This window comes from Staurois parvus, unplaced genomic scaffold (genome assembly GCF_062004578.1).
Source record: "Staurois parvus isolate SC_StPar_1 unplaced genomic scaffold, SC_StPar_1.0 ptg001011l, whole genome shotgun sequence".
Taxonomy (NCBI): domain Eukaryota; kingdom Metazoa; phylum Chordata; class Amphibia; order Anura; family Ranidae; genus Staurois; species Staurois parvus.
Window position 1 is genome coordinate 1,008,086 of NW_028318807.1, and position 20,245 is coordinate 1,028,330.

General features: G+C 48.9%; 1 protein-coding gene across 3 annotated transcripts; it reads left to right on the top strand.

Moving 5' to 3' along the window:
• The first annotated feature begins 5,548 nt into the window (after positions 1-5,548).
• LOC149441234 (uncharacterized) lies at positions 5,549-6,697 on the top strand. Of its 3 annotated transcripts, XM_089657595.1 has the most exons (3): positions 5,549-5,774; positions 5,844-6,219; positions 6,556-6,697. In XM_089657595.1, the coding sequence occupies exons 1-3, from the start codon at positions 5,549-5,551 to the stop codon at positions 6,695-6,697; spliced, it is 744 nt and encodes a 247-aa protein (XP_089513721.1). The 3 variants fall into 3 exon arrangements, with proteins under 3 accessions (XP_089513721.1, XP_089513720.1, XP_089513719.1); XM_089657594.1 differs by having other exon boundaries at positions 5,549-6,141; positions 6,478-6,697; XM_089657593.1 differs by having other exon boundaries at positions 5,549-6,697.
• Positions 6,698-20,245: the final 13,548 nt, after the last annotated feature.

A 20,245-nucleotide genomic window follows, 5' to 3' on the forward strand; every position in this document is an offset into this window, starting at 1 on the left:
GTATGATGATATGTTTGGGTCGGTGTGTATGATGATATGTTTGGGTCGGTGTGTATGATGATATGTTTGGGTCGGTGTGTATGATGATATATTTGGGTCGGTGTGTATGATGATATGTTTGGGTCTGTGTGTATGATGATATGTTTGGGTCGGTGTGTATGATGATATGTTTGGGTCGGTGTGTATGATGATATGTTTGGGTCGGTGTGTATGATGATACGTTTGGGTCGGTGTGTATGATGATACGTTTGGGTCGGTGTGTATGATGATATGTTTGGGTCGGTGTGTATGATGATATGTTTGGGTCGGTGTGTATGATGATACGTTTGGGTCGGTGTGTATGATGATACGTTTGGGTCGGTGTGTATGATGATACGTTGGGGTCGGTGTGTATGATGATACGTTTGGGTCGGTGTGTATGATGATATGTTTGGGTCGGTGTGTATGATATGTTTGGGTCGGTGTGTATGATGATATGTTTGGGTCGGTGTGTATGATGATATGTTTGGGTCGGTGTGTATGATGATATGTTTGGGTCTGTGTGTATGATGATATGTTTGGGTCGGTGTGTATGATGATATGTTTGGGTCGGTGTGTATGATGATATGTTTGGGTCGGTGTGTATGATGATATGTTTGGGTCGGTGTGTATGATGATATGTTTGGGGTCGGTGAAATACGGATCATTGATGACTCCTATCGCTTGTTCAGTTGTTGGACTTGAATTTTGTTGTCTTGTTCCTGGGAAGAGCCGTTTGGTGTTTAGATATTTCCCATTGGAGTCTATTAATAACAAAAAGAATCCGGAGTTTGTTGGCTGTTCTTGTGGTTTGATGATTGTTTGTTTGTAGGGATGGGCTTCATGTTCCAGTCAAACTTGAGTTTGATTTGAACATGGGCCGTTTGTGCGTTCGGTGAACACCTGAATGGTACAGGCATTCGGTGGGCTGTTTGCCAGCTGTGTCCCACAATGCACTGCGCCCTAACATTGCATTGTGATTGGTCAAAGCAATGCACCTAACCACAGGTCAGGTGCAATGCTTTGACCATTCACAGCATGTGATGATGTCACAAGGGGGCGGGGTGATCCCCCACTCCCTTGTGACATCAGGACAGTATATAAGAACTGTCATCATGGACGCAGCTGTCAGACAGCCGGGAGCCAGCTTCACAAGTGGAGCATTTTTTCCCTCTTTTTTTGGGTTTCGGTGGCAGTGGGCATCATGATTGATGTTGGATCTACTTTGGGGGACATTTTTTTAAATTTTCATTTTTAACCACTTGCCTACCAGGCACTTATACCCCCTTCCTTACCAGGCCAATTTTCAGCTTTCAGTGCTGCCGCACTTTGATTGACAATTGCGCGGTCATGCAACATTGTACCCATATGACATTTTGATTATTTTTTTCTCACAAATAGAGCTTTCTTTTGGTGGTATTTAATCGCCACTGGGCGCTTTACTTTTTGCGCTATAAATAAAAAAAGTGCAAAAAATGTGAAAAAAAAAAAAGTTTCTTTGTTTCTTTTATAAAATTTTTCAAACAGGTATTTTTTCTCCTTCACTGATGTGCGTTGATGAGGCAGCACTGATGGGCACTGATAGGCGGCACTGATGGGCACTGATAGGCAGCACTAAAGGGGACTGATAGGCAGTACTAATGAGGTGGCATGGATAGGCGGCACTAATATGCAGCACTGATAGGTGACACTGATGATGGGTACTGATAGACGGCACTGACTGGCATCACTGCTGGGCACTGACTGGCGGCACTGACTGGCACAACCCCTGGGCACTGACTGGTGGCACTGACTGGCAGCACTGCTGGGCTGCACTGGTGGGTGGCACTGGTGGGCAGCACTGGTGAGTGGGCACAGGTGGGTTGCACTGGTGGGCACAGGAGGGTGGGCACAGGTGGGTGGCACTGCTGGGCACAGGTAGGTGGCACTTCTGGGCACAGGTAGGTGGCACTGCAGAGTGGCACAGGTGGGTGCACTGCTGGGCACAGGTGGGTGCACTGCTGGGCACAGGTGGGCGGAGCTAGTGGGCGCACTGCTGGGCACAGGTGGGCGGAACTTGCGGGTGGCACTGCTGGGCACCGATCATCAGGGCACTGATCATCAGTGCCCTGATGATCGGTGCCGATCCCCGCTCTGACAACTGCCGGTTCTCGGCAGTACTTTCTTCACAATCTAACAGCGTGAGGAAAGTGCAGCCGAGAACCGGCACTTGCATTTCCCTGTGATCAGCGTGTCATTGGACACCGCTGATCACGTGGTAAAAGGCCGCTGTGATTGGCCTTTTACCACATCACGTGATCAGCTGTGTCCGTAGGACACAGCGATCACGGAGATCGCCGGGTGCGCGCCCCCTGGGGCGCACAGGAGAGCGCGTTCTGGGAGGACGTCATATGATGTCCACTCAGAACTGGCCGGCCGCAGTGCAGCCGTCATTCGGCTATCTGCGGTCGGCAGCTACTTAATAAAGGACTTGTCAAAGACTGTCTCCTGTCATTTATTAACTACACCTTTTTTTGTGAATGGGTAGCAGTACCATATACCGCCTACTCATTCACACAGGCAGGGGGGCCGGGATTTGGGGGCACCCTTGTTAAAGCGTGCTTCCAGATTCTGATAATCCCCCCAGGCTTCAGACCTCCACAACCACAGGCCAGGGTTGTGGGGAAGAGGCCCGTGTCCCCATCAATATCTGGACAAGGTGCTTTGGGGGCTCCTGGCCCAAAGCACCCCCCCATGTTGAAGGCATGGTTCAGGAGGGGGGCTCTCATCCCCCCCTAATTGACCTGCCAGGCTGCATGCTCTGATAAGGGTCTGGCATGGAGGGTCCCCCTCAAAATCCATACCAGACCCAAAGGGCTTGGTATGGATGGGAGGGGGGACCCCAAGCTGTGTTTTTTTTTTTTTTAATTGTTGGACAATGCTGACAATTCTTTTGACATTCAGCTGTCAGCGGGGAGCCCCACTGACACCAGGAACATGAATGAATGTCTCACTACTAAAATACCGCGTGACTTCATCATATAACTCATGCCGGATTTTAGTAACTGAGCCGTATCTTCATACTCAGATGCGGTAAGACACCTCTCAGTTCTTCGTGTTCGACATTCACTGTAGAACATTCTGTAGGTTCGCATGTTTGACCGCGACCTGAACAGGGGGGTGTTCGGCCATCACTATTTGTGGTCTCAGGATTAGTAGAGTTGTCTTAGCTATTGCTGGTCTTTGTTACATTTCGGAAGCTGATTGGTCTCACCGGTCTGTTGTTCCTTGATGGGTACTTTGTATAAATCATCCTCTTTGATTCTCTTTCCTGATTGTTGAGCTCCATTTGTATCTTTGGTGTCATTATCTCTTCCCTCAGTTGAGGGTTTTCTTGGTGTAATTGTTACATTTTAGACTGAATTTCTAGGATAGATCTTTGGGGGTATTTTTAGTGTTTTTAGCTCCTCTCTCAGCTGCTCATTTACATTTTTCTCACCTGTCTGACATTTTTCTTTTAATTGAACAAAGTCTCTCCCTAGTTGAGATTAAGCTTGTAATTTTTGGATCCTTAGATGTACTTTCTGAATGTATCTGCAAATCGAATCCAAGCATTCTGGTTATCAACTTATACTCCCACCAGGCATGGATGGAGCAGGTGAACTCCACATTAATGCATGAAAACCTAACTTCTCCTAGGAGACTTATGGCTGTCTGGCAGAACTGGCTGGATACTCCGGTACTCACTCCCCATACTTCATTTGTCATAGGTTTTTATAGGTTTAACTTTTTTAGGCCCCTAAAAATGGACCCGGCCAACTGTACCCTACTAAATGGTAACTACATTGGAGGCCGATACTTGGTGTATGATCCTGTAGACACAGGCCTACTTGAACGGAGTCAGCTATCTATGTATGTACTGGAGAGAGTTACTTGCCATGTACAGGTGAATTGTTCTACGTTGCTTCTTTTTTCTCTTTTTATTTGTTTATAGAAGGTAACAGTGACACCAGAGACAAAGCAAGTTATTGTTCTGTATGATCTGTAACATTGCCACAACTGCTTATACATGAGAATGTATGACTCCATTGTCTGGGCTGAATGTTGGATATACTGTGTGCACTTAAAAACTTAAACAATACAATATAGTTTATGGAAAAAAAATAAAATATTTTTTTAAATTAAAGTTTATTAATAAACTCAGAGCATACAATAGGTCCAGGTAATACAAGGTATCAGTCAGAAATACAATAGGAGGTAATACACATACAGCAAACATAAAGATACATAGCAATACATAGGCAAAGAATCAGACGTAAGTCATCCCAGGGAAAGAAAACGGGAAGAATGAGGACATGAAAACGCAGGAACATTAAAGGCATATCTGGTCTCAAGCCCTTATTCAGCATATTGGAATCACAGCACTGGCAGGTCTATGATATATAACCTCAGCTACCGAGCAGCAGCAGAGAGCGGGGGCAGTGAGTCAAAGGTATGCATTGGAAATGTATACAGTAGGTGTGGAGGGAGGGGGGGGGCAAGGGCTTGTAGGATAGGGCCTTGTACTTTTGATGAAACTGAGGTAACCCACTACAGGTTGTCAGCACGTGGGTAATATATTATATATATATATATATATATATATATATACAAATGATGATGTACATATGCTTTCTATATATATAACACAGGTGTCAAACACCTGTATCCAGATCCTGCCCTCTAAGTTATTTCATGTGGCCCTTGTACCTCTCCTGCAGGTACCCCCTTGTTTCCTCCCCCACCTTGTCTCAGCAGTTGGCAGCAGAGAAGAGAATAGAACTCCTCTGCCAAATCCTGCACTTCTCATTGCAGTTGCATCATCCCCTCATCCTCGTCTCCATTGGTCTCAGCATTCAGCAGACTCTAGTAATTGACTCCACTCCTCCTCTGGTCCTCCTCCAGACCCTGCACTTTCTGCTTTCCCGCTCTGCCCCCAAAGGATGTGCACAGTGATGTTAGGGTGGGTGTGGGGTTCTCGGCATCTGATGTAATGGGGGGGGGTGAGGTGCTCTGGACATCTAGTCTTACAGTTACAACTGGCCCTTTGAGGACAACCATAATGCTGACACAGCCTGTGATGATATATAAGATATATTTATTAATGATCATTAAAAATAAAAACCAACTTTAGCCCTTTATATAGAATTCTGATTTTTATTTATTTTTTTTTTGTACAGGTGGATTGATGAACCACGTTTTCGGTCATGCTGGTGTTTGTGAATACAACTCAGTCACATGGAAAAACCAAACATCTGGGTGTTGTAATTGACTGAGTTTTTATTGCAGTTCACTGGAGGCGTCACACAGGACACAAGTCATATCCGTGTTCTAAATGTCATAAGTGCTTTGGGTCCTCTTCAACACTGATCCAACCTCAGAGGACAACATGAGAAAAGTCATTTCAGTGTTCTGGAAGTGACAATTGCTTTACAGTAAAGTCCAACCCATGTATACATAAGAGGAGTCATTTCAAGTGATTTCTTGTTTGGAACGTGACAAATATTTTACAATGGAGGCAAAACATATCACACACCAGAAGGTTTACACTGGAGAGAAGCCATATCAGTGTTCTGAGTGTGACAAAGCTTTTACATGGAAGTCACATCTTATCACACACCAGATGATCCACACTGGAGAGATGCCATATCAGTGTTCTGAATGTGACAAAGCTTTTACATGGAAGTCAAATCTTATCATACACCAGAGGAGTCACACTGGAGAGATGCCATATCAGTGTTCTGAATGTGACAAAGCTTTTACACAGAAGTCACCTCTTATCAGACACCAGATGAGTCACACTGGAGCGAAGTCATATCAGTGTTCTGAATGTGACAAAGCTTTTACACATAAGTCATATCTTATCAGACACCAGAGGATTCACACTGGAGAGAAGCCATATCAGTGTTCTGAATGTGACACAGCTTTTAGACATAAGTCAGATCTTATATCACACCAGAGGATTCACACTGGAGAGAAGCCATATCAGTGTTCTGAATGTGATAAAGCTTTTATATGGAAATCACATCTTATCAGACACCAGAGGATTCACACTGGAGAGAAGTTATATCAGTGTTCTGAATGTGACAAAGCTTTTACAAATAAGTCATATCTTATCATACACCAGAGGATTCACACTGGCAAGAAGCCATATCAGTGTTCTGAATGTGACAAAGCTTTTACATGGAAGTCAGATCTTATCACACACCAGAGGGTTCACACTGGAGAGAAACCACATCAATGTTCTGAATGTGATAAAACTTTTACACATAAGTCAGTTCTCATAGCACACCAGAAGGTCCACACTGGAGAGCAGCTATATCAGTGTTCTGAATGTGATAAAACTTTTACACATAAGTCAGTTCTCATAGCACACCAGAAGGTCCACACTGGAGAGCAGCCATATCAGTGTTCTGAATGTGATAAAACTTTTAAACTGAGGGGAAACCTTGTCATACATGAGAGGATTCACACTGGAAAGAAGCCATATCAATGTTCAGAATGTGATAAAGCTTTTACACAGAAGTCAAATCTTATCAGACACCAGAAGGTTCACACTGGAGAGAAGTCATATCAGTGTTCTGAATGTGACAAAGCTTTTACACAGAAGTCACATCTTATCAGACACCAGAGGATTCACACTGGAGAGAAGCCATATTAATGTTCAGAATGTGACAAAGCTTTTACAGGTAATTCCAGGCTAATCTGTCACCAGAGGATTCACAAGCTTGAGCTGCATAGAGGAAACTCCAGAAGAAGGGGCAATATTAAAGAAGTCACAGTTGTCCCATTAGGTTCACAGGCCCAATGTCTTCCCACAAACTAGGGAAGACATGATGCTACTTAATAAAAAAAAACTTTGCACAAACAGGACTCTAATGATCGGATTCATTGGGTTTAGTGATTATGTCCATCAGAAACACATCTAGAAGGCCTGTGAATATTTTACCTTTGGACATTTTTTCAGACAAGCAGCAATGACTGAACTGTATTCCTCATCATTCTCATCTTCATCCTTTTTTATGGAGCATTGACTGAACATGTAATGCATTTTCATCATTCATTAACTGAGCTATGTCCCCATGTGTTTTCCTCATTGCCAGAATCTGACCAACCAATACATGACCAACAATGCCTCAGTACCAGAGTCTAGGATGGGGTCCAATGGCTTCTTGCCAAGCCTCTGAAATCTCATTAGGAGAGTCCATTCCATGTTCTTTTGAGAATTTATAAATCATAAGCTAGGCTTGAGGGTTCCAGCTAAGCCCACCTTGTCCACACCTCCCATTACATGTTCCACCTCCTCTCCCATGATCAATGTCTCCTTTCCATGTTCCATCTCCTCTCATGGAAGACATCTTTGCAGGCAGGTCTATAGCTGAGATACCAGCCAGATAGAGGTCTCTGTTTTGGTTAGAGAGTAACTTCTTAAGCTGGTGTAGGACTTCCAACACGGAGTTAATGCTGTTTTAGGGGACATATTCAACAGTACCACCTAATCCCAGCTGGCCACTTGTGTTTCATCTTGTTTTCTCAAAAGGGATTCTATCAGGTGAAGATTGGATGTCCTTATTATTTTTTTTTTCTGTCCAGCTATTGCTCATCTCCATAAACTATTCACACGGTACAACTGCAAGAGATCTGAACTTACAAAGTGCTAAGTGTGCGGTCATATTCCTACCACTTCTTCTGGGAGACTGAAATTCCTCTTATTGGGGTTCACCTTAATGACTCTGAATGAACGGGTCCCTTTTTGGGGCAAATGGGCAAAATCAATAATTACATAAATGGTGCAATCTGTCATTAGCATAAATGTTTTATGTTTTTCCAAGTCTCCCCTCGTAACATTTTTATTACCTGTTGACCCTCCCAGTAGATCTGTTTTTTTCTGCTTCCTGTAGAAGGCCAAGCTATTTGGCAAAAATAAAAGTTGGGGGGGTAGGAAACACCATATAACACTGCTGGGGGTGCTTACAACTGTCATCTTCCATTCATATGGTGGGTTGAACCTTATAGAAATCCTGTTGCTGTAACTGCTGTAGAAGAGTTAGCTGGAGTTGGACTTTACTTGTTGTGTGTCTTACTTATAATCTATCTAAGACTTCCCTGTACAGGGTGACAACACTGCTGTGTAATGTTCCTGCAGAATGATCAGGGTTGTCACCCTGTTACAGAAGGTGGGGAAATAACAGATCTACAGACAGGACCAACAGCTGATACAACTATGTTGCAGAGGGAACTCTGGGAATGCTAATGACAGATTGCATTACACATTCAGTTAGCAGACTTCCTGCTGTTGGTCTGATGTTTGAATTGTGTTCTGATATTTACTGTCCTGCTGTAAAAGGTGTAAATGATTGCCCACATGTTTCCTGTATAGCAGGGACTACAAACTCATATCAGGAATAGTAGGATGGGTACTTACCCAAGGGGGTCACCTTTTTGGATTTGGAAGAAACATTTCACATGGTTTGTTTCCATTAATGACATCGACAAAGGGAGTCTCACTTACTTCACTAACAATAGGAGAGCCAATCACAGGCCAGTAACATTTCATGGTTTCTCAATGTAATTGCAGAATGTTTAATCCCCATTGGTCCAATGGATTCCTACTCCTTCCAGATAACATTTGCTTCTTTTGTGGAAGGAGCACCCTAAAATGTCTTCCCTTCAATTCCACCCATAGCTGTACTTGAGGTTATGTTGCCCCTCCCCCCATATCTGTAAGGGAAAGCCTCAATTTCTTCCAATACTCCCCTGGCCTTCCAGTGAGAAGAAACATTTTCTCTGGATTGGAGATGTTTTATGCAGTGAGCCCTTCATAGACGGGATGGGGAATCTAAGATAAGTAAGATGGACCGGTGTACTGGAGTCACGGATCAGGTAACCAATGACCCCATTGATGTTATAGCAGAGCTGGCAGCAGAAGTGGCTCCACCACCTAAGGTGGTGTCACAGAACTGCATGGCAGCTGACTATCTCTTGGCAGACCAAGGTGGAGTCTACAAATGGTGTCAGATAGAGAGTGTTGTACATTTATATTAGATCATGAGGATCTCAGAAGGGGATATCTACACAAGGTAAAGGAGTTCCAACAGGAACCTGGGTGGGAGGAGGTGGGATCCAATGTTTTGGGTGGGTTTAGTTGGAACCTGGTTGAGTAATATGGTGGGTTTGCTTCTTAAGCCATTAGTTGCTATTAGAGATGAGCGAATCGAAGTATCCGAAGTGGAATTCGAGTCGAATATCGGAAAAATTTCGATTCGTGCCGAATCCGAAAAATAGCCTAATTCGGACGCGCGAATCGAAATTTTTCAGAAAATGGCGGCTGACATGTGCGGCGACGGAGCGGGGATGTCTGGGAAGGCGCGCAGACAAGGCGCGCTGACCCATAATGCATTCCTCAACTACATGTGATCGCATCAGCCTATCAGCAGCCAGCCAGCCAGCACTGTGTAATGGTCGAGCTATAAATAGCGGCCATTTTGGAATTCTTCATTTGCCTGCAGTTATTGAACAGAGGCAGACCGCTCTGTACTAGGGACAGGGACAGAGTTAGGGCCACAGAAACGATAATTGGGGACAGAGAAAAGTTACTTAGGGACAGAGAACCATTACTCAGGGACACAGACTTGTTAATGAGGGCCACAGAATCGTTATTTAGGGACAAAGAAACGCTAGTTAGGGCCACAGAATTCATAATCAGGGACAGACAGAATTGTTACTGAGTGCCAGAGAATTGTTACTTAGGGCCACAGAAACGTTATTAGGGCCACAGAATTGTTACTCAGGGACAGACAGAATTGTTACTGAGTGCCAGAGAATTGTTACTCAGGGACAGACAGAATTGTTACTGAGTGCCAGAGAATTGTTACTCAGGGACAGACAGAATTGTTACTGAGTGCCAGAGAATTGTTACTTAGGGCCACAGAAACTTTACTTAGGGCCACAGAATTGTTACTCGCACAGACACAGAATTGTTACTCGCACAGACACAGAATTGTTACTGAAGGCCACAGAACTGTTACTTAGGGCCACAGAATTGTTACTCGCACAGACACAGAATTGTTACTCGCACAGACACAGAACTGTTACTGAGGGCCACAGAACTGTTACTTAGGGCCACAGAATTGTTACTCGCACAGACACAGAATTGTTACTCAGGGCCACAGAACTGTTACTTAGGGACAAAGAAACGCTAGTTAGGACCACAGAATTCATACTCAGGGACAGACAGAATTGTTACTGAGTGCCAGAGAATTGTTACTCAGGGACAGACAGAATTGTTACGGAGTGCCAGAGAATTGTTACTCAGGGCCACAGAAACTTTACTTAGGGCCACAGAATTTTTACTCAGGGACAGACAGAATTGTTACTGAGTGCCAGAGAATTGTTACTCAGGGACAGACAGAATTGTTACGGAGTGCCAGAGAATTGTTACTTAGGGCCACAGAAACTTTACTTAGGGCCACAGAATTGTTACTCGCACAGACACAGAATTGTTACTCGCACAGACACAGAACTGTTACTGAGGGCCACAGAAACTTTACTTAGGGACAAAGAAACGCTAGTTAGGGCCACGGAATTCATACTCAGGGACAGACAGAATTGTTACGGAGTGCCAGAGAATTGTTACTCAGGGCCACAGAAACTTTACTTAGGGCCACAGAATTTTTACTCAGGGACAGACAGAATTGTTACTGAGTGCCAGAGAATTGTTACTCAGGGACAGACAGAATTGTTACGGAGTGTCAGAGAATTGTTACTCAGGGACAGACAGAATTGTTACTGAGTGCCAGAGAATTGTTACTTAGGGCCACAGAAACTTTAATTAGGGCCACAGAATTTTTACTCAGGGACAGACAGAATTGTTACTGAGTGCCAGAGAATTGTTACTCAGGGACAGACAGAATTGTTACTGAGTGCCAGAGAATTGTTACTTAGGGCCACAGAAACTTTACTTAGGGCCACAGAATTTTTACTCAGGGACAGACAGAATTGTTACTGAGTGCCAGAGAATTGTTACTCAGGGACAGACAGAATTGTTACTGAGTGCCAGAGAATTGTTACTTAGGGCCACAGAAACTTTACTTAGGGCCACAGAATTGTTACTCGCACAGACACAGAATTGTTACTCGCACAGACACAGAACTGTTACTGAGGGCCACAGAAACTTTACTTAGGGACAAAGAAACGCTAGTTAGGGCCACGGAATTCATACTCAGGGACAGACAGAATTGTTACGGAGTGCCAGAGAATTGTTACTCAGGGCCACAGAAACTTTACTTAGGGCCACAGAATTTTTACTCAGGGACAGACAGAATTGTTACTGAGTGCCAGAGAATTGTTACTTAGGGCCACAGAAACTTTAATTAGGGCCACAGAATTTTTACTCAGGGACAGACAGAATTGTTACTGAGTGCCAGAGAATTGTTACTCAGGGACAGACAGAATTGTTACCGAGTGCCAGAGAATTGTTACTCAGGGACAGACAGAATTGTTACTGAGTGCCAGAGAATTGTTACTTAGGGCCACAGAAACTTTAATTAGGGCCACAGAATTTTTACTCAGGGACAGACAGAATTGTTACTGAGTGCCAGAGAATTGTTACTCAGGGACAGACAGAATTGTTACGGAGTGCCAGAGAATTGTTACTCAGGGCCACAGAAACTTTACTTAGGGCCAGAGAATTTTTACTCAGGGACAGACAGAATTGTTACTGAGTGCCAGAGAATTGTTACTCAGGGACAGACAGAATTGTTACTGAGTGCCAGATAATTGTTACTCAGGGCCCCAGAAACTTTACTTAGGGCCACAGAATTTTTACTCAGGGACAGACAGAATTGTTACTGAGTGCCAGAGAATTGTTACTCAGGGACAGACAGAATTGTTACTGAGTGCCAGAGAATTGTTACTTAGGGCCACAGAAACTTTACTTAGGGCCACAGAATTGTTACTCGCACAGACACAGAATTGTTACTGAGGGCCACAGAACTGTTACTTGGGGCCACAGAAACGTTAATCAGGGACACAGAATTGTTACTGAGGGCCACAGAACTGTTACTTAGGGCCACAGAATTGTTACTCGCACAGACACAGAATTGTTACTCAGGGACACAGAATTGTTACTCAGGGACACATAATCGTTTAATTAAAGAGTATGTCAGACAACATGCAGAGGAGTGGCAGAGGAGGCAATGTTTTAGGAGCGAGCAGACGTGGCAGCAGAGGAAGGGGTCGAGGCAGCACTATTCGCAGCCAGAGGCCAGTGCTCCCGGTGTCATCCAGCGGTCGTGTCTCCACCGACAACCCTGCCGTCGTCGATTGGTTGGCTCGGTCGTCTTCCTCTTCCCAGGTCACCTCTGACACCTACAGCCAACGGTCGGTGGGTACGTCAGACACAACCGTTAGTTGGCATGGCCCGGGACCTAGCCCACTGAAATCACGTGTCCTCTACCTGCCCCTGTCCTTTGGTGTTCCCTCACCAAGCGAAGTATCGCATGCTGTGGGCTCAGCCCCACTGTACAGTGAGGAAGAGCTAACAGAGGGCGGTCAGGAACGGGGGGAGACATCCGCCTTTTCAGCAGCTAGGCGAAGAAGTAGTGGCGAGGAGAGTGGCCCGGTAGCCGGTCTAGAGACAGGTCTGTCTCCTGACCCAGACGCAGCCGAGGGGGCTAGTAGTGAGGCGGAGACCCTACTTGATGATGAGGAGGTTGATCGCACTTGGCAGCCTCGTCGTCATCAGGCAATTTCTTCCGCATCATCAGGAGAAGAGGGTGGCAGCTTGGCAGTGAGCGAAACAGTCGGTGGGTTGCCCAGGAGACAGCAGGAGGGTCGCAGCAGTGTCAGTGGAAGCAGTGTCAGTGGAGCCAAACGGCCACGGAGTAGAGCACCAGCTCCACTGCAGCCTACCACCACGGCCAGTAGTGGTGCCGGTGTGCACGGAGGAAGCAGCAGTCAGCCAGTGAGGAGTATCGGGGGCAAAGTTTCCTACTCGGCGGTGTGGCAATTTTTCGTCAAGCCGCCCGAGGAAGTAAACGTAGCCGTATGTCGACTATGTGGCCAGAAAGTCAAGCGTGGCCAGGGGGCCCATGTTGGGACTATTTGGGCCATGTTGGGACAATGGGAGACCTCCCATTGCTGCTGTCTCCATCGCCACACTCTGCCATGTGCCACTTTCAGGTCTCCTTACACACTGCTGGTGTGTTCAGTTTTTTGACATAGGGTGCTGGCAGATTACGGGCCTCCCATAGCTGCTGCCAGGCCCCTAATCTGCCATAGGCCCCTATATACCGCCTCCTCATGCTGCTGCCAGGTCCAGAGTCTGTCATGGGTCCCTGTACGGCCTCCCATTGCTGCTGTCTCCATCGCCACACTCTGCCATGTGCCACTTTCAGGTCTCCTCACACTGCTGGTGTGTAGAATTTTTTGACATAGGGTGCTGGCAGATTAAGGGCCTCCCATAGCTGCTGCCAGGCCCCTAATCTGCCATAGGCCCCTATATACCGCCTCCTCATGCTGCTGCCAGGTCCAGAGTCTGTCATGGGTCCCTGTACGGCCTCCCATTGCTGCTGTCTCCATCGCCACACTCTGCCATGTGCCACTTTCAGGTCTCCTCACACTGCTGGTGTGTTGAATTTTTTGACATAGGGTGCTGGCAGATTATGGGCCTCCCATAGCTGCTGCCAGGCCCCTAATCTGCCATAGGCCCCTATATACCGCCTCCTCATGCTGCTGCCAGGTCCAGAGTCTGTCATGGGTCCCTGTACGGCCTCCCATTGCTGCTGTCTCCATCACCACACTCTGCCATGTGCCACTTTCAGGTCTCCTCACACACTGCTGGTGTGTAGAATTTTTTGACATAGGGTGCTGGCAGATTAAGGGCCTCCCATAGCTGCTGCCAGGCCCCTAATCTGCCATAGGCCCCTATATACCGCCTCCTCATGCTGCTGCCAGGTCCAGAGTCTGTCATGGGTCCCTGTACGGCCTCCCATTGCTGCTGTCTCCATCGCCACACTCTCCCATGTGCCACTTTCAGGTCTCCTCACACACTGCTGGTGTGTAGAATTTTTTGACATAGGGTGCTGGCAGATTAAGGGCCTCCCATAGCTGCTGCCAGGCCCCTAATCTGCCATGGGCCCCTATATACCGCCTCCTCATGCTGCTGCCAGGTCCAGAGTCTGTCATGGGTCCCTGTACGGCCTCCCATTGCTGCTGTCTCCATCGCCACACTCTGCCATGTGCCACTTTCAGGTCTCCTCACACACTGCTGGTGTGTAGAATTTTTTGACATAGGGTGCTGGCAGATTATGGGCCTCCCATTGCTGCTGCCAGGCCCCTAATCTGCCATAGGCCCCTATATACCGCCTCCTCATGCTGCTGCCAGGTCCAGAGTCTCTCATGCCATGTGCCACTTTCAGGTCTCCTCACACTGCTGGTGTGTAGAATTTTTTTGACATAGGGTGCTGGCAGATTACGGGCCTCCCATAGCTGCTGCCAGGCCCCTAATCTGCCATAGGCCCCTATATACCGCCTCCTCATGCTGCTGCCAGGTCCAGAGTCTGTCATGGGTCCCTGTACGGCCTCCCATTGCTGCTGTCTCCATCGCCACACTCTGCCATGTGCCACTTTCAGGTCTCCTCACACTGCTGGTGTGTAGAATTTTTTGACATAGGGTGCTGGCAGATTAAGGGCCTCCCATAGCTGCTGCCAGGCCCCTAATCTGCCATAGGCCCCTATATACCGCCTCCTCATGCTGCTGCCAGGTCCAGAGTCTGTCATGGGTCCCTGTACGGCCTCCCATTGCTGCTGTCTCCATCGCCACACTCTCCCATGTGCCACTTTCAGGTCTCCTCACACACTGCTGGTGTGTAGAATTTTTTGACATAGGGTGCTGGCAGATTACGGGCCTCCCATAGCTGCTGCCAGGCCCCTAATCTGCCATGGGCCCCTATATACCGCCTCCTCATGCTGCTGCCAGGTCCAGAGTCTGTCATGGGTCCCTGTACGGCCTCCCATTGCTGCTGTCTCCATCGCCACACTCTGCCATGTGCCACTTTCAGGTCTCCTCACACACTGCTGGTGTGTAGAATTTTTTGACATAGGGTGCTGGCAGATTATGGGCCTCCCATTGCTGCTGCCAGGCCCCTAATCTGCCATAGGCCCCTATATACCGCTTCCTCATGCTGCTGCCAGGTCCAGAGTCTCTCATGCCATGTGCCACTTTCAGGTCTCCTCACACTGCTGGTGTGTAGAATTTTTTTGACATAGGGTGCTGGCAGATTACGGGCCTCCCATAGCTGCTGCCAGGCCCCTAATCTGCCATGGGCCCCTATATACCGCCTCCTCATGCTGCTGCCAGGTCCAGAGTCTGTCATGGGTCCCTGTACGGCCTCCCATTGCTGCTGTCTCCATCACCACACTCTGCCATGTGCCACTTTCAGGTCTCCTCACACACTGCTGGTGTGTAGAATTTTTTGACATAGGGTGCTGGCAGATTAAGGGCCTCCCATAGCTGCTGCCAGGCCCCTAATCTGCCATAGGCCCCTATATACCGCCTCCTCATGCTGCTGCCAGGTCCAGAGTCTGTCATGGGTCCCTGTACGGCCTCCCATTGCTGCTGTCTCCATCGCCACACTCTGCCATGTGCCACTTTCAGGTCTCCTCACACACTGCTGGTGTGTAGAATTTTTTGACATAGGGTGCTGGCAGATTAAGGGCCTCCCATAGCTGCTGCCAGGCCCCTAATCTGCCATAGGTCCCTATATACCGCCTCCTCATGCTGCTGCCAGGTCCAGAGTCTGTCATGGGTCCCTGTACGGCCTCCCATTGCTGCTGTCTCCATCGCCACACTCTGCCATGTGCCACTTTCAGGTCTCCTCACACACTGCTGGTGTGTAGAATTTTTTGACATAGGGTGCTGGCAGATTACGGGCCTCCCATAGCTGCTGCCAGGCCCCTAATCTGCCATAGGCCCCTATATACCGCCTCCTCATGCTGCTGCCAGGTCCAGAGTCTGTCATGGGTCCCTGTACGGCCTCCCATTGCTGCTGTCTCCATCGCCACACTCTGCCATGTGCCACTTTCAGGTCTCCTCACACACTGCTGGTGTGTAGAATTTTTTGACATAGGGTGCTGGCAGATTAAGGGCCTCCCATAGCTGCTGCCAGGCCCCTAATCTGCCATGGGCCCCTATATACCGCCTCCTCATGCTGCTGCCAGGTCCAGAGTCTGTCATGGGTCCCTGTACGGCCTCCCATTGCTGCTGTCTCCATCGCCACACTCTGCCATGTGCCACTTTCAGGTCTCCTCACACACTGCTGGTGTGTAGAATTTTTTGACATAGGGTGCTGGCAGATTACGGGCCTCCCATAGCTGCTGCCAGGCCCCTAATCTGCCATAGGCCCCTATATACCGCCTCCTCATGCTGCTGCCAGGTCCAGAGTCTGTCATGGGTCCCTGTACGGCCTCCCATTGCTGCTGTCTCCATCGCCACACTCTGCCATGTGCCACTTTCAGGTCTCCTCACACACTGCTGGTGTGTAGAATTTTTTGACATAGGGTGCTGGCAGATTACGGGCCTCCCATAGCTGCTGCCAGGCCCCTAATCTGCCATAGGCCCCTATATACCGCCTCCTCATGCTGCTGCCAGGTCCAGAGTCTGTCATGGGTCCCTGTACGGCCTCCCATTGCTGCTGTCTCCATCGCCACACTCTGCCATGTGCCACTTTCAGGTCTCCTCACACACTGCTGGTGTGTAGAATTTTTTGACATAGGGTGCTGGCAGATTAAGGGCCTCCCATAGCTGCTGCCAGGCCCCTAATCTGCCATGGGCCCCTATATACCGCCTCCTCATGCTGCTGCCAGGTCCAGAGTCTGTCATGGGTCCCTGTACGGCCTCCCATTGCTGCTGTCTCCATCGCCACACTCTGCCATGTGCCACTTTCAGGTCTCCTCACACACTGCTGGTGTGTAGAATTTTTTGACATAGGGTGCTGGCAGATTATGGGCCTCCCATTGCTGCTGCCAGGCCCCTAATCTGCCATAGGCCCCTATATACCGCTTCCTCATGCTGCTGCCAGGTCCAGAGTCTCTCATGCCATGTGCCACTTTCAGGTCTCCTCACACTGCTGGTGTGTAGAATTTTTTTGACATAGGGTGCTGGCAGATTACGGGCCTCCCATAGCTGCTGCCAGGCCCCTAATCTGCCATGGGCCCCTATATACCGCCTCCTCATGCTGCTGCCAGGTCCAGAGTCTGTCATGGGTCCCTGTACGGCCTCCCATTGCTGCTGTCTCCATCACCACACTCTGCCATGTGCCACTTTCAGGTCTCCTCACACACTGCTGGTGTGTAGAATTTTTTGACATAGGGTGCTGGCAGATTAAGGGCCTCCCATAGCTGCTGCCAGGCCCCTAATCTGCCATAGGCCCCTATATACCGCCTCCTCATGCTGCTGCCAGGTCCAGAGTCTGTCATGGGTCCCTGTACGGCCTCCCATTGCTGCTGTCTCCATCGCCACACTCTGCCATGTGCCACTTTCAGGTCTCCTCACACACTGCTGGTGTGTAGAATTTTTTGACATAGGGTGCTGGCAGATTACGGGCCTCCCATAGCTGCTGCCAGGCCCCTAATCTGCCATAGGCCCCTATATACCGCCTCCTCATGCTGCTGCCAGGTCCAGAGTCTGTCATGGGTCCCTGTACGGCCTCCCATTGCTGCTGTCTCCATCGCCACACTCTGCCATGTGCCACTTTCAGGTCTCCTCACACACTGCTGGTGTGTAGAATTTTTTGACATAGGGTGCTGGCAGATTAAGGGCCTCCCATAGCTGCTGCCAGGCCCCTAATCTGCCATGGGCCCCTATATACCGCCTCCTCATGCTGCTGCCAGGTCCAGAGTCTGTCATGGGTCCCTGTACGGCCTCCCATTGCTGCTGTCTCCATCGCCACACTCTGCCATGTGCCACTTTCAGGTCTCCTCACACACTGCTGGTGTGTAGAATTTTTTGACATAGGGTGCTGGCAGATTATGGGCCTCCCATAGCTGCTGCCAGGCCCCTAATCTGCCATAGGCCCCTATATACCGCTTCCTCATGCTGCTGCCAGGTCCAGAGTCTCTCATGCCATGTGCCACTTTCAGGTCTCCTCACACTGCTGGTGTGTAGAATTTTTTGACATAGGGTGCTGGCAGATTAAGGGCCTCCCATAGCTGCTGCCAGGCCCCTAATCTGCCATAGGCCCCTATATACCGCCTCCTCATGCTGCTGCCAGGTCCAGAGTCTGTCATGGGTCCCTGTACGGCCTCCCATTGCTGCTGTCTCCATCGCCACACTCTGCCATGTGCCACTTTCAGGTCTCCTCACACACTGCTGGTGTGTAGAATTTTTTGACATAGGGTGCTGGCAGATTACGGGCCTCCCATAGCTGCTGCCAGGCCCCTAATCTGCCATAGGCCCCTATATACCGCCTCCTCATGCTGCTGCCAGGTCCAGAGTCTGTCATGGGTCCCTGTACGGCCTCCCATTGCTGCTGTCTCCATCGCCACACTCTGCCATGTGCCACTTTCAGGTCTCCTCACACACTGCTGGTGTGTAGAAATTTTTGACATAGGGTGCTGGCAGATTACGGGCCTCCCATAGCTGCTGCCAGGCCCCTAATCTGCCATAGGCCCCTATATACCGCCTCCTCATGCTGCTGCCAGGTCCAGAGTCTGTCATGGGTCCCTGTACGGCCTCCCATTGCTGCTGTCTCCATCACCACACTCTGCCATGTGCCACTTTCAGGTCTCCTCACACACTGCTGGTGTGTAGAATTTTTTGACATAGGGTGCTGGCAGATTACGGGCCTCCCATAGCTGCTGCCAGGCCCCTAATCTGCCATGGGCCCCTATACCGACTCCTCATGCTGTGACGTTGCAACAAGGTGGAATTCAACCCTACATATGTTAGACCGCCTTTACGAACAGCAAAAGGCCATCACAGATTTCCTGATGTTAAAAGCGGATAAAGGTATTCCCTGTGTAACTTAGATGTCAGCCATTGGCAGCTCATGCGTGACACCTGCGCTTGCTCAGGCCCTTTGAGGAGGCCACGCTATTCGTGAGTCGGCAGGACTATGGGATGAACGACGTCATTCCTCTGTTGCACGTCCTGGAACAAATGCTGTTAACAATGGCTGGTCAGGGTGCGGTAGACGTGGCGCACAGATCTCAACGCCACATGACCCCTGTGGGGGCAGGACAGGAAGAAGAGGAGGAGGTAGAGGAGGACATTGGTGCTCAGGAATTATTGAGTGAAATGGGTGGTTTTTCCACTCAGCGGACAGGAGTGGAGGAGCAGGAGCATCTGGTAGAGGAGGAGGAGGAGGAGGAGACAGAGGACCCAGACGCACCGTGGCAGTATGCTGTGGAGATGGAGGCAGGGAGTCCCTCGCATTCCTTGGCACAAATGGCCCATAGCATGCTCGCTTGCTTGCGTAGCGACAGCCGAATAATAACCATCAGACAGAGGGATGACTTTTGGCTGTCCACCTTGTTGGACCCTCGCTACCGTTCAAAAATGGTGGCCTTTTTCACACCTGCTGAGAGGGAGGCCAAAATAACGTACTATAAAAACCACCTATGTAGTCAGCTGGTCTCTGCCTGTCTGCGCCAACGTCCATCCTCAGACACTGTGGGCCCTGTGCTCTCGCGTTCCGCTGCCATGGCAGCAGGGGAGGGGTGGGGTGGTAGGAGCAGTGGCAGCTCCACCAGCAGCGGCTGCCTCAGTCTGCAGTCGATGATGAGTAGCTTTCTTCACCAGCGCAGTGAGGAAACTAATAACCAGCCGCAGCAGCAGCAGCAGCAGCAGCATCAGGTGGACCTGGAGCAGGACCTCAAACAACAGGCTTAGGCCTACTTGGACAGCACCCTGCCAACCGAGGTAGACAATCCCCTTGACTACTGGGCAACGAAACTTGACCTTTGGCCCCAACTAGCTGAATTTGCCCTTGAAAGGCTGTCATGCCCGGCCAGTAGCGTGGCATCGGAGCGCGTGTTTAGTGCGGCAGGAGGTATTGCAACTCCGCGGAGGACACGACTGTCCACCCAAAGTGTGGAGAGACTGACGTTTGTGAAAATGAATCAGGCGTGGATTAGTCTGGATTTCAAACCACCAGTTCCTGACACAACTGACTAAATCCGCCATGAATCATGCCCCAAACATGTGCCA

Bases quoted from the DNA above. Each gene is read 5' to 3' on its own strand.
- LOC149441234 (XM_089657593.1), top strand. From the start codon at position 5,549: ATGGAGGCAAAACATATCACACACCAGAAGGTTTACACTGGAGAGAAG.